Genomic DNA, 14,650 nt, shown 5'->3' on the forward strand with positions numbered 1-14,650 from the left:
AGTACGCTATTCGCTCACAGACATCCTGACAAAGGACCTTATTCTGGTGAATTCGCACAGGGGCGTGTTAACCAGAATAACCCTGAAAGTCTCACACAAGCCTACTTCATACCGTCCAACATGACCCATTCCATTATGTACAAAATGTTCTGTTCCTGGACATCCCAGTGGCAGTTACAGAGGTTGGACTCCAGCACAGTCCAAAATTCAAAGAGGGGGGGTCACATCAACTGCCATTGAGTCCAGGACAGTGATGTTTGGAGTGGCATTAGGTGTGGCTCCCCTTTTTGAATATTAGACTGTGCTGCAGCTCCACCTCTGTAACTGCCAGTGGTAAGGAAGTCCAGGAACAGAGCATTTTGTACCTAATGGAATGGGCCATGTTGGAGGGTATGCTACTTAGTACATGGACATGGTGGAAATGCTGAGAAGTGGACTTGGATTGTAGAAAATGCTGCAAAATCCTCTATGTGTGTCCATGGTCAAATAAATGTATTTTAACGATAGTATAGATGGTCCCTACCCACCTGTGGACTATATACCCCTCATCGTCAGACTGGTGATGGAGGTACTGTGGTGGTGAGGGTTCCCCGCCTCACATATTATGGTCCTGTGCCACACTTAGACCGTTTTGGACCTTTGTTCACTACTTGGTACATGTCACGTGTATAGTATACGCCCTCCTCCATGCCTCTCATTCTCCCCACTACCCCCGCCTATTCCTAATACACCAAAGGCAGTGGATCGTCATATGCTTAATGCTGCGAAGTGCTCTATAACAGAGCCCCCAACTCCCTGTTTTTATTCCATCTGGAATCACCATGCCTTACAACACATAACAAAACGATTACATCAACATCCCCATAAATGTGATGTTATTTGGTCAACTGGGTCTCTTACTAGCTTCAGGCCTGCTTTGCACTTCACAGTAAATCCCAGTTATTTCCCCTCTCCTTCCTCATTTACCCCAACCCCCCAAATTGTCCACCTTCCCCTTTTCATTCTTTGCCTGCATGTCCCAAACTTTTTCTTTTAGTACTCTGTCCCGGAATTACCAATTACAGTTCAGGTCTCCCTTATCCATGTATTCCAAAAATCAAAATATTCTGAAAACAGTGTTTTTTCATAATATTTGGGGGGGTTTTCTAGGCCGCCCCCCCCCCCCCTCTTCTTTTCATACTTGCATTGTCCCCCGACGTTCCACGGCGGCCTCCCGGATCCTCTTCAGCGGCATCTCCGGTCCCAGGGGTGCAGTGCGCGGTGACGTCACCAGCGTGACCACGCACTGCACCCCTGGGACCGGAGATGCCGCTGAAGAGGATCCGGGAGGCCGCCGTGGAACGTCGGGGGACCAGGTAAAAGTATGAAAAAAAAAAAATAATTCCAAAAACCAAAAAAATCCCTGATCCAAAATGCTCATGGTCCCGAGCATTTCAGAAAAGGCATACTCAACCTGTACTTTTTGTCTTAAAGTCATTCCACTGGGATACAAATGACTCTGAGATTTTGCTTTCTATCTTCCAATCGATGTATAAGATGTGGCTATTGAGCTACCCATTAGATGGGTATTGAGCTACCCATTTGCAGGCTTGTGAAGGGCGGGATTGCAGCTAATTATTTGCACGGTAATCGCTGTTAATTTGCTGCTGTTTGATCAGGTCTGAATCAGGCCTATAGAACGCTTGGCAATACATTCTGGGACAGAGCGGGATTTAAGCATTAACGCCTTAACAAAGCTGCAAGGAGATCAGGCGATTTTCATTTTTAATATGAAAATGTAAATGTTTTATTATTTTTCCTGTAGAAATAATAAATCCTTCAAATAAATAATAACAATAAGTAAATGAAGACACCACAAGACTTGATCACTCTGTAGGATGGTGTCTCCCGGAGTAACCCCATCACTCCGCTCTATAATCACTGTACCACGCATAGCAGCTGTTACCATCTGGGATATCCACAAGTTGTCCTCTCGGGGCCACTGGCCACGTCCTTCGTTACCGGACAAGTGTGAAATAGTTTGAGAAGAGTTCTTCTCCGCAATGTATGTCTCTGAACGCGACCAGAACAACGCACCGCAATGGCCTGCACCGAAACACAAAGAAGCTTTGTTTCATCATCGGGAATCCATTCAAAGCAATCAACAAATCATATTGCTTAATTCTAGGGATCGTGTAATGGATCAATTTTATCAAAGTAAAACTGCAAGTTAAAATATCTTTCTGCAGCCAATACGGTGGAAGCCGCAGATTACAGAGCAGGTCTGTTCTGCACAGGTAGATAGGATTTACCGCAGATTGCATATTACAGTGGTGCAATCTGTCTCATGCAGGGAGTAAAGAGGTGTCTGGTAGACCTTTTTCTTGTGTCGACCGGCACTATGTTGACCTTTTCCATGTGTCTACCTACTGCCTGTAGACCAATGGCGGGGATCTATAACTATGAAGGTCATAGTGCAGCTATAGGGTGAAATTTAATAGGATGAGAGATTCAGAAAGTGAGAGATTTGGTACGAAATCTCCAGGTTATTTTTTTTAAAGCGGCAATCATTTACACTGCAAAATCAAACTGGTTTTGCAGTGTAAATGATTGCTGCTTTAAAAAAACCTGGAGATTTCTTACCAAATCTCTCACTTTCTGAATCTCTCATCCTATTACAATTTGCCCCAAAGAGTTGACAGTCACAGTACAATACTTATTCCATATATACAAACCCTTCCATGTCCTGCGAGTATCGTATATTCGGGATGTACTGCCTCAGCTCAACTGGGAAAGTGTCCGGTACATCATACTCCTGATAGCATACATTAGCCGCATGCTCTGGGGAAAGGAGAGATCAATTAGCATTTGCCTATATATTATCTGGTCACATAAGCCGCATTGGGGCAGATGTATTATGCCTGGTATTGGGTTAAAGTGGAAGGTGATAATGGACCAGCCAATCAACTCCTACCTGTCATTTTTCAAACATAGCTGATTGGCTGGTGCGTTATCGCCTCCCACTTTATCTCCACTCCAGGCTTAATACATCTACCCAATTGTGCTTTATGCTAAACAGCTGTAATAGTATTAAAAAAGTATATCTAAGGCCTAATGTATTTCATATAAACATGTCTGTAACCGTGATGACAGCTTCAAGAACCAAACAGAGAAGGATTGGGAAAGGGTATCATAGCAGTAATGATATTTAGCATAGGGGGAGATGTATCAAAACATCTAATGCGCACAAGTGAAGGAGGTTCCCATAGCAACCAATCTGCTTCTGGCCATCATTTATCTAGTATATTCTATAAAAGGATACATACAATTTGTTATGCTGATGGTTTGATACATCTCCCCCAAAGCTACATCCAGTGCTTCACTCCCATCTAGCTGTAGTAGAGATCCTGCAAACATACCAAAGGGGGAATGTAATCTTAGGCCACACATGGGTCTTGGAGTGGGGTTAAATCAGGAATATGGCACAGTAGAAGAACATGGGGAATATAGGAGTATAACACAGTAGTGCTATTAAAGAGTGCATCCCCTACACCAGTGGTTCTCAACCTCGGTCCTCAGGACCCCCACACAGTGCATGTTTTCCAGAATCACAGGTAAAATAATTACCCCCACCTGTGATCTTTTAAAATGTGTCAGTGAGTAATGAGTGCACCTGTGCGGTGGAGGTGGTGAAAAGAAGCCCATAGACTTCTATAGGGTATTGCCACCCAGATGTGAATGTTCAAATATCCTCTGTAAAGCGCTGCGGAATATGTGTGCGCTATATAAGAAACTGGTAATAAATAAATATAAAATGTTCCCCTGGAGAAAGGAACGAAAGAAAATCACTGTGCACCGTTACAGAAACAGACTGGTCCTGTAGATCAAAGTAGGTTTATGCCTACTAGGATGCAATGGGCGGTATTCAATGAGCCTGATTCGCCATGTTTTTATGGCGAATTTGTGCTGTTTGGCGAATTTTTGACAAAAACGGTGAATCACCCTATTCAATGACCAGATGGCGAATACATTTGAAGGTTTTTTTCGCCATGATTCACCAAGTAGCAATAGCTATCTTTTTATGGTGAAGTGGAATGTGAACTTTTAAAAGAAAGTGTTTTGTTTTTTACATTTGGTGTCAAAAAATCAGGAATTTTATTCTGAGGAGGGGCATGCTATTTTTATTCATGTGCTGTAAGCACATGAATATATATTTAATTAAAAAAAAATATATATATTTTTTTTTTACACAGCAGCCAGCAGGGGGCGCCGGAGCCGAGCCGCTCATTACATATTCATATATTCACTGCACCCGATGTTACGATCGGGTATAGTGAATATACGCGGCCCCCTGCTGGCACCCCCGGGGGGCAGCCTGTGCTGCCTGGCACCCGGGGAGCCCACCTGCCCCCCACAAACGTTCAGGGACAGGCAGAGAGACTTCCATCTCTCTGCCTGGCACCCTCCTCAGGCTCCCTGTGGCATTCGCCGCAGGAGCTCATATTCGCCTGTCAGGGGCAGCGAGCCCCTGACACGTTGAATACCGGAGCCCGCTGGCTCCGGAACGTGGCGAATGTGCAGCGAATCCTAAAAAGGATTCGCTGCACCTCGCAGGTATTCACATTGAATACCGCCCATATTTTTAAGGAAGATGGGAGTTCTACTAACAAGAGGTTGCCCATAACAACCAATCAGATTCTACTTCTTATTTAGCACCTTCTAGAATATACTAAATATAATCTGATTTGTTGTTATGGGCAACATCCCATCTTCAATAGAAGTCCCAGTAACTCTTAGTAAATTTACCCCCAATGAGTCCTCCAAACATGCTCTGTGTTCCGCGCTCGCCTGATAACCTGTTTGATATTAAGATCAGCCATACACAGTGACAGCAAGCAGCCAATGCAGACGTACCATTGGAACAGTTATTCACATACTGTCCCACAGCCAGTGGGTTACGCGGGGAGCTGGTCAGCCAGGTGGAATCGCACATTTTCAATGGTCCTAGCCGGTCTCTATTGCTGCAAGACCTGAGACATAATTATTACATGACAATTACAGGTGTGCATGTTCCCATACGTTCTGCATTTCTCTACCATCCCCTGTTGTCCCCATCCTATGTAATTCTCAGAATTAGCTTATAGCAACACATACATGGAGCTTTTGTTAGACTGCAAGAATGATTGTATACATACAAGATAGGCTCTGTATTTGTAAGAAGAACAGAATGGTTTCTGGGTTAACCATTTCAATGCCAAGGGAATTTGTCAAAATAGGTGGGAAAATCGCCAGGCAAACATTTTTATTCATCATATGACCTGCAATGTTACCTTATATAGGAAATATATATATATTTTTTTACACATTTTTTTATTTGAATTTATATAACAAATCTGAGCGGCGCTGGCAGAAATGTTGGCACTCAAAGGTTAAGTATTTTATGTGCTATAAAAAGTCGATATTCAGCATGTCGGCATGGCATGTTAACACTGACTGAATAACTGCGCTGTGAATATCAGCAATGCTATTTTACATGCATGTTTCTAACGATAACCCCAGATTAACCCTTGTTGGACCCTCATAGGAGCAGATACAGAAATATTGCACCCATGACAATGACAAATAACAAAGACTTTAAAAGGATAGTTCAATGACTTCTTTTCATTTTTCTCCATTTTATTATGTGGTTACTGCTGAGCAACTGACGAGTATAGACAGTGATTAGCCAGCCTTCTGGGCCATCTCTTGTGAGTATGTACCCAGCACCATGTGTAAGAGGGGAATAGGATACTGGGTGGTGATGGAAACAATGGTTGGTATGGGTGTGGTATAGAAGATAAAGCAGGCATGTCCAACGTTGGCCTCCAGATGTTGTGAAATTACACATCCCAGCATGCTTTGCCACAGCTTTGCTATTAGAGAATGCTAAAACTATTGCAAAGCATGCTGGGATGTGTAGTTTCACAACATCTGGAGGGCCAACGTTGGACATACCTGATCTAAAGTGTCTAGGAAGGTCAGAATGACAATTGTCAACACAAACGGTCGACGCTGTTTTTGTTTAGCCTTTTTGGGGGGGTCAAATCTTGTATATGTTTGGTAATATGTAACCATGTATTCCAGGGTTGCCTACCTGAACCTCTCCTTCATTCCCAGGTAAGGTATGATTGATTACCATCACCTGTGGTGAAACGCCTTTCTTATCAATTCCCTAGCTCCCCACAGGTGATGCCAATCTTACATTACCAGGGAAGCCCAGGAACAGAGCATTTTCTCCCTGAAGGAGAGGGTCAGGTAGGCAACCCTCATGTATTCCCTCTCCATGATTTTGGCTAAATGGGTCGCTGAGCTCGCTGCTTAATTATTCTATGTTCATAATGTAGACGACATTCCTTCAATGTCAACATGTTGCATGTCGATATTATGATCCTGTCAACACAGCGAACTGGTTTACATTTTGAATGTCGAGAATATGGCTGCATAGCATTCAGTGGTAAATGTGACATTCCATATATTTTACCTTTAGGGGGTTATTCTGATTCACTCTGAAAGACAAAATCACTCTCTAATGGACAAAACCATGTGCACTGCAGGTGGGGCAGATGTAACATGTGCAGAGATTTGGGTGCTTTATTGTTTCTGTGCAGGGTCAATACTGGCTGCTTTATTTTTGCACTGCAATATAGATATCAGTTTGAAGTACAAACCCCACCCAAATCTAATTGCACAAGTTACATCTGCCCCACCTGCAGTGCATATGGTTTTGTCCATTAGAGAGTGATTGTGCCTTTGCAAGTGAATCAGAATAACCCCCTTAGTGTCCCTGTAGGACTAACGAACACTCTTTAATGAAGTGTAGATTATCATAAAATCTATTGTTTATCCCGGTGCACGTTTCCCCTTTGTAAAATAAAGAGGTATATTATTATATATATGTGTTATATAGTTTCAAAAAGTATATATACAGTAGAAATATATGTAGATCTACAGTAGTTACAGTATAACCATTCTGCACGATATGGACAGACCTGTACACAGACTTTGAGATCCCCTTGTCATTCCCATCGATGAGGATGCCATCGAGGCAGCGGAATATAAAGGGGTTTCCAATTGACTGAAATAATATAGGTTCATAGTTCTGGTAAATTGCACCTGTTAGGACAAAGGAAAAGGTCATGTCAAATAAATGATACATTAGTCATAACTTCCCGTATACACGCCTGTTTGTGTTTATTTATACGTCTGACTGAGATGAACTGTAAAGCCACTTAACCGATTTATGATTGCAGTTTTCACCTTTGTGTAGGAAATTTTCCCAGGCAGATTCTAGGCTAAGGATCCTCATGATTGGTCTAAGGGGTGTGGTACAGGGGTCCGACATCAGGATCCCGACTGGCCGGACCCAGAAAGCATGGTGAGCGCAACTAAGCCCCTTGCGGGCTCGCTGCGCTCTCCACGCTGCGGGCACGGTGGCTCACTACGCTCACCACCTATTCTATTCTCCCTCTATGGGGGTCGTGGACCCCCATGAGGGAATATAGCCGGTGGCTATTGCACTGATCTCGACAGCGACAGGCTTACTAACCTCAATATCAAGCAATCGTTGACCGGGTTAACTTGCTCTGTCGGACGCCATCTTGTGGCTGTTGAAAACCGTTGAATCCCCCCCCCCCCCATAGTGGTGAGGCTCATTAAATCTTATGTTATATTTGCACATTAATTTTTCCTTTTCGAGGATTTTGGAGCTGGAACCCTCTCCAACACTATCTATTATATAGATCTGGGACTGGACACAGACTGAGCCCTGCAGTATTACCAGGAAGATTCCACTTATGGTGGTGATATTCTTTTTATAGACATTTTTAAGTTAGTGCAGTAATTCCCAAACTGGGGTGCCTCGGAGGACTTGCAGGGGTGCCCTGCCCTGGTGGTCCATGACTCATTACAATTATTTTATGACCAATGTAATAGGCAAATTGTGGACAAACAGAAGTGAATCCTGTCCCCCATCACATACGTTACACTAAGGAATAGTTATAAACACAGTTTACTTACAGTACTTTAATATTTATTTCTTATTTTCTCAATTAGAAACGTTTGGGCTAGGGGTGCCGTGGAAAATATTCTGATACTTAGGGGTGCGGTGATTGAAAAAAGTTTGGGAACCACGGAGTTAGTGTGTTGTGAGAACAATAAATTATTACTTTACCCTGACAATATTGCACTATCCCTGGGAATTTCCTTATCTTTAAATAGGGACATGGGGGGAAATTTACTAAAGGAAATTTGTAAAAAATAGGTGTATTTGTATCCAGAAATACGGCAATTCGTATAGGTCTTGATGTGCTATCAATATGAATACGAATTGCCGTATTTTTGGGATAGTAAATGTCAAAAATAAATGTATTTCTGGATACAAATACACCTATTTTTTACAAATTTCCTTTAGTAAATTTCCCCCATGAGGTCTATCTGAAAAATATCTGTGGAAATATAACGTAAGATTTAATGACTACCTTTCTTGCAAGACACAACATGATACCAATTTCTTTCTTGTATGTACGGTTTTCGAGGGTCCAAGGCAGTGGTAACCAACTCCAGTCCTCGAGGACTACCAACAGTTCATGTTTTCTAGATCACCTCAAAGGTGCACTCATTACTGACTGACACATTATAAAAGATCCACAGGTGGAGCTAAATACTTCACTTATGATTCTGTAAGGAGACCTGGAAAACATTAACTGTTGGTAGCTCTCAAGGACTGGAGTTGGCTGCCCCTGGTCTAAGGTGAAGGTTCTGTGTGTCCACGGGCAACACTTGTGTTTGTTTGCGCAATCTTCTTGACCTACACCTTTTCACAAGTGACTCTTTATAACAGACGTCCACCCGAGCGGTACTGCAGCTAGTCAAATATATAGGCGTAACTAATTTCTCTAAAACATTTAAGATTATTTAGGGTTCACAGCAAGAAGGAACTGTAAAACCCCTAATTAAACTGGATCATAGCAAGCAATAAGCATAACAACATACATACACGAGTGCAAAGCAGCAACCTGACTAAACTAATGGGCGCAAAAAGTAGAGTGTGAGAGCTCAAATGGGTCACTTCGCTGATTTCAGCTCACCCCCCCCCCCACCCCCCCCCGGGGTAGTGACCTGAAATAAAATGTGTGCCCGACATCACAAAGAATTGAATAGCCACTGGTGGACATGCGTGGGGAGGTGTGGAAACAATTGAATACCTAAACACTGCAACTGTGGGAGAAGAGGTGCCTGCTGGGATTGAAAAGAGGAGATCCTGTGAGATCCGCCACTGGTTCTGTTGCTGTGATTGACTACTTGAAGGATGCTGGAAGTGGGGGTCCCAAGCGATAGTGGGAGGTGTGGAGGCAGGGGCAGACACTTCTGTATTATAGCCTAGGGCAGCTGGAACCCTTAATCATGCCTTGTGCCCCATAATGCAGTTAGCACTCATTTGCTAATATTAAAGTGAAATAGTTGAATAGAATTAGTACAAATGGTGGTTTTGTCTTTCAGCAATCACATAGGTCTGGCTGCTACTATTACCTGGATTCCTTAATCCTATGGAATTCTTGGATCATTACAAAAGGCTGGCTAGGAAAATGTATTAAACAGGGTATATTTAAACTCAGCTTAGATACGAAATACAACATACCAGGGTACATAGATACTACAGCTCCTTTTGGCACAAGCCCTTTGGTAACAAATACTCCGGTCCCAGCAGCATCCAGAGAACTTGGCCGTCTGTCAATGGAGAAACCCAGAGACTTCAGCAATATGTCCTCCGCCTGGGGTGTGACATCACTGTATGGGCAACTCTCCTGGTGACCAGTACCTACCAGCCGATAAATGGATTTTGTGGTATCAGGAAGCAGATCCAGGAGATCTTTTTGTCTGTTTAAATCCGCTCTGAATAAAGTCTGGAAAAGGCCAACTAGGGTGGAATACACTTTAGCATCAGGTAGCACTTTGTCACTGTGAGGGTCAGTGACATATCGCATGTTCCTGTTGCAATTCACAGAAAAAGAGAGGGAAAGCAGTTAATAAAGTCACATTTTTTTTCATTAAAACTGGTTTACAAAAAAATCTTACTAGTTGCCCCATACACTCTGCCATATTTCCCATAAAGCCATCCAAAGAACAGCCTAGCTGGCAGAACGGTTACAGTAAATTAAGTGCTTTGTACCGTCATTTGGGTGCAATTCAATTGAGGGTGAATGGTGCAAATTGCTGTTGAAACACCAGCAATGGTGCCTGTCTTGCGTTTCTGCCACACATATTGAGCCAGGCAATTCAGTTTGCCCTCAGTTGAATTGCCCCCTTTATCTATCTCCAAGACTTGATACATCCCCCCCTGGTGGTGCTCACGTGGCATTGCTCTGAGCGACCCATTTCCCATTCACACTATGGAGGAGGTAGTGCTTGGAGCAGCGCCAGCTTTAAGCGCTGCCTCCTCCCGTGTCCCTGATGACGCTCCGCCGAATTATGTCAGCGAATCAGCAATATTGCCGGTTCGCTGATGCGATGTGAATAGAATAGACCGCAAATGCAGGGACTGAACCGTTTTATATTCCCAGTGTGACACTGCATTTGTGGTCTGACAGTGGTATAAGTGTCTGAAAACGTATAAAGACTATGGGGGAGATGTTCTAAAGCAAAAATGGTTTTTACCGCATTTTCGCATGCTCTAAAGTCTAATACCTACATGCCGGGTCAGCGCTGGTGATACCCTGTAGAAGCCTATGGGCTTCTTTGCGCAGCGCTGTGTGAGGGATCCGTCACAGATACCTCCCAGCATGCCCTGCGGCCGGCGCCATCACTGTGCACATGTGTAGAGGGGACTCTGGGGTCTCAGGGCCGGAAGTCCAGGGATGGCTCCGCATTGCAAAGGACAGCTCTTATCTTAAGTCTGTCCTGTGATTTAGTAATCATATATGTTATTGCATATGCTATTAGTATGGATGCAGTAGCTGGCAGAGGGGGCGGTAATAGACTCTGCTGCACAGTCTATTTCTACATTCGATAGCAATGCCATGTGGCCGCATATCACGGTGTGATTTGCACTATGTGATTTTGACTATATAGTCAGTGCAAATCTATGTGCGTGTTACATATATGGCAGTACCGATGAGATTGCACATGTTACATATATGACAGCACCCATAACATTGCATGTGTGTTACATATATGAGATCACTTATCCAATTGCACATGTATGTTACATATCACAGCACTGAACCCATTGCACATGCATGTTACATATCACAGCACTGACCCCATTGCACGTTACATATAGGACAGCACCCATAACATTGCATGAGTGTTACATATATGACATCACTGATCCAATCGCACATGTATGTTACATATCACAGCACTGACCCCATTGCACATGCATGTTACATATCACAGCACTGACCCCATTGCACGTTACATATATGACAGCACCGATACTATTGCACATGTTAAATATATGACAGCACTAATCACATTACACGTGTGTTGCATATATGACAGCACTGATCCCATTGCACATGTATTACTGTTACATATATGACAGCACTGATCCCATTGCACATGAATTACTGTTACATATATGACAGCACTGATCCCATTGCACGTGTGTGTTGCATATAATGTGACAGCAATGATCCCACTACACGCAAGTGTTACTAATATATATGACAGCACTGATCCCATTGCACATGTGTGTTACCGTTATATATATGACAGCACTGATCCCACTGCACATGTGTGTTACTGTTACATATGACAGCACTGAGCCCATTGCACATGTGTTACTGTTACATATATGACAGCACTGACCCCCTTGCACTTGTGTGTATGACAGCACTGATCCCACTGCACTCATGTGTTACTAATACATATATGACATAACTGATCCAATTGCACATGTGTGTTACTGTTACATATATGACAGCACTGATCCCACTTGCTCAGCAAACAGACCTGCGGCTACGAGACAGATTTAGTGCAACCCAAGGAACGAAGCGATATTTGTACGATCTCCACCGGGCGAGAAGTGCCTGCAGCACCGAGCCAGAGGAGGGCATGACCGGAGGAGAGGACAGAGAGAGCGGCCATGTGCAGGGCAGACACAGTGACAGTCAAACATATACACAAACCGGAGGCGGGACAGGCGGAAGAATACGTCACATACAGGGCGGAGTCACATAGGAGGCGGGTTCAAATAAAAAGGAAGAGACGTTGATACGGGGGCGGGACCGAAGGAGGTAGGGGCGGGGTTACGAAAGAGAAAGTGACGTGTCTGTCCGGTCGTCTCGGGGAGCACGGGAACTTGGGAAGACGCAAGGAGGGAGGATCCGGGTGGGAAGTGGCGGTGGACGGCAGGACGGGAGAGATACTGTGTACCGTTCCTATGTCACATAGCATCTCCAGTGTGATGTCTTGCTCCTGCTCCAGGCTTGTTTTCGGGATGTACCGACTCAAGGATCTTTACTCTTCACTTAAATAGACTTACTCATTTTTAAACGATTAAAACACCCCTCTATATAACCATACCATATCCCTTTGATACTGTGTACCTCGGCTATTCTATGAGACTTTACAGTCTCTCTATAATGTGCAGTATATGTACCTTGGTGAGAGCTAAAGTAGGCAGATTTTTACCAACCAGCTCCCAAACAGTCTGTAACATGGCGGTTAGTGGCTGATTGGCTGCTAATGTATCTGTCCACTTTATCTCTCTCTAATACAAAGCTGACAGCTGTATAGGGATGGCCATCAACACATTCCCCCGATGGCTTTAAAGGCATGAACCATCGATGGCTATAACCCATTCTATCATCGGTCATCGATGGTTCCTGCCATCAATTACCCACGCATGCACAGAGGAACGGGGTGGGCTACGCTGCTCGGAGGTGCGCGCATTCACAGTACAAACGTTACCTAGATATCACTCTAGGTAAATTAAAAAATAATCACCATCGGATGCCATCCATCGATGCCATAAATCTTTTCGACCCTCACCTATCGATGCCCAAAACATTGAGCACTAGGTCCCGACCATTGATGTTTTGGGGACATTGATAGTCCATGGCCATACCTGCTGCTGACATTTCTCCTTCTACACTAGTCAGAACACCTACCGGTCACCAGTTAATCACATGACACCACAGAGCAATAAGGGCGCTTAGTGAGGAAGAGATATTGTCATGGGCCTTTATTCAGATCTGATCGCAGCACAAATTTGTTCTCAAAATGGACAAAACCATGTGCATTGCAGGTGGGGCAAATGTAACATGAGCAGAGAGAGTTACATTTGGGTGGGGTTTGTTGAAACTGAAATCTAAATTGCAGTGTAAAAACAATGCAGCCAGTATTAACCCTGCACAGAAACAAAATAACTCGCACAAATCTAACTCTGTCTGTACATGTTACATCTGCCCCCACCTGCAGTCCACATGGTTTAGCCCATTTTGAGAACAAATTTGTACTGCGATCAGATCTGAATAAGGGCCCATGGACCCACTGGTCGCTTTTCCAGATACATCAATCTGAGTAGCACCGGCCGTGGCTTGGGGGTCACTTTGGATACACAGGGTAGCACCGGCCGTGGCTTGGGGGTCACTTTGGATACACAGGATCATACATATACAGTCGCTGCCACCAGCACAAGCCCAGTTTTAGCTTTCCACTTGCAAGGTACGCTAGAACACACAATACGATACATAAAAAAGGTGTAAGGTAGGCCAATATGTGTTGAGTCCTAAGTAACACAGATTTCTGAACTAGAAATGATTTATTTCCAAGAATACTTCAGAGCTTTAGTTACAAAAATGGTTACAAAGATGGTTAAATATTTTTTTAAGAATACACACAGAGTAGTACAATCTCAAACAAAATAAAAGGAATTAAAGGACAGAAAACCTAACTCAAACGATCAGGAAATTCTGTTGTGGTGGACTTTCACTGAATGGATGGTATGGTAATTTCCAGCGCATAGCTGAGGTCCCCAAGAAATGCACTTCAGACACTGGACAGGGAACAATTATACTTTTGCAGATTCATGCCCCCACCCTTGGAATTTTAACCAGCTCACTGCTGGACAATGGACTCTGTAATGAGCCAACTCACTCATCTAAGTATCTGTAACCTGCGGATTTATGTGAACACAGAGCCAGCTTGGCTGTGAGTTACAATGTTTAAAAAAAAAACCCAGGCCTGATTTATGATGAGACCTGGTTTATGAGGGGTCTCAGGGCGAGATGTACTAAGCCTTGAAAAGTGATAAAATGGAGAGTGATAAACCATCAACCAATCATCTCATACCTGTTATTTTTCGAACCCAGCCTGCAGCATGGCAATAGGGAGCTGATTGGCTGGTGGGTTATCACTCTTGATTTTATCACTTTTGAAGCTTAGTACATCTGGCCCTCAGATCCTTATCTGACTCCTCCAGGAAACCTCTCCAGATGTTTATCCCTAGATTGTAAGCTTGCAAGCAGGGCCCTTCTACCTCCACGTCAGTTTGTATCTATCCAGCTTGTTTAATCACTTGTTTCCAATTGCAGAGCGCAACGGAATATGCTGCGCTACATAAGAAACTGTAAATAAATTATAAATAATGGGTTCACAGATAGGCCAAAAGCTATTCATCTATTGAGGT

At 43.6% G+C, this 14,650-nt stretch overlaps 1 protein-coding gene across 3 annotated transcripts; it reads right to left on the reverse strand.

Moving 5' to 3' along the window:
- Positions 1-1,756: 1,756 nt before the first annotated feature.
- On the reverse strand, positions 1,757-12,168 carry SETD9 (SET domain containing 9). Of its 3 annotated transcripts, none has more exons than XM_083153476.1 (6): positions 11,971-12,165; positions 9,656-10,005; positions 7,008-7,131; positions 4,894-5,009; positions 2,715-2,820; positions 1,757-2,085 (listed from the first exon to the last, which is right to left on the reverse strand). In XM_083153476.1, exons 1-6 carry the CDS (start codon positions 12,072-12,074, stop codon positions 1,998-2,000), a joined length of 888 nt encoding a protein of 295 aa, XP_083009602.1. In that variant the 5' UTR covers positions 12,075-12,165; the 3' UTR covers positions 1,757-1,997. The 3 variants fall into 3 exon arrangements, with proteins under 3 accessions (XP_083009602.1, XP_083009620.1, XP_083009611.1); XM_083153494.1 differs by lacking the exon at positions 11,971-12,165 and having other exon boundaries at positions 9,656-9,744; positions 9,840-9,877; XM_083153485.1 differs by lacking the exons at positions 1,757-2,085; positions 2,715-2,820 and adding an exon at positions 2,828-3,386 and having other exon boundaries at positions 11,971-12,168.
- Positions 12,169-14,650: the final 2,482 nt, after the last annotated feature.

The sequence above is a fragment of the Crinia signifera genome, chromosome 1 (assembly GCF_055691185.1).
Source record: "Crinia signifera chromosome 1, ASM5569118v1, whole genome shotgun sequence".
NCBI classification, from domain to species: Eukaryota; Metazoa; Chordata; class Amphibia; order Anura; family Myobatrachidae; genus Crinia; species Crinia signifera.

What these genes read in the sequence shown, in the direction of transcription:
- SETD9 (XM_083153476.1), bottom strand. Translation starts at nt 12,074, where the DNA reads ATGCCCTCCTCTGGCTCGGTGCTGCAGGCACTTCTCGCCCGGTGGAGA. An exon ending in TGTAGTATCTATGTACCCTG is followed by an intron (nt 7,132 to 9,655) that starts GTATGTTGTATT and finishes TTGTCCTAACAG; the next exon opens with GTGCAATTTACCAGAACTAT. An exon ending in TGTGAATAACTGTTCCAATG is followed by an intron (nt 2,821 to 4,893) that starts GTACGTCTGCAT and finishes TCCTTTCCCCAG; the next exon opens with AGCATGCGGCTAATGTATGC.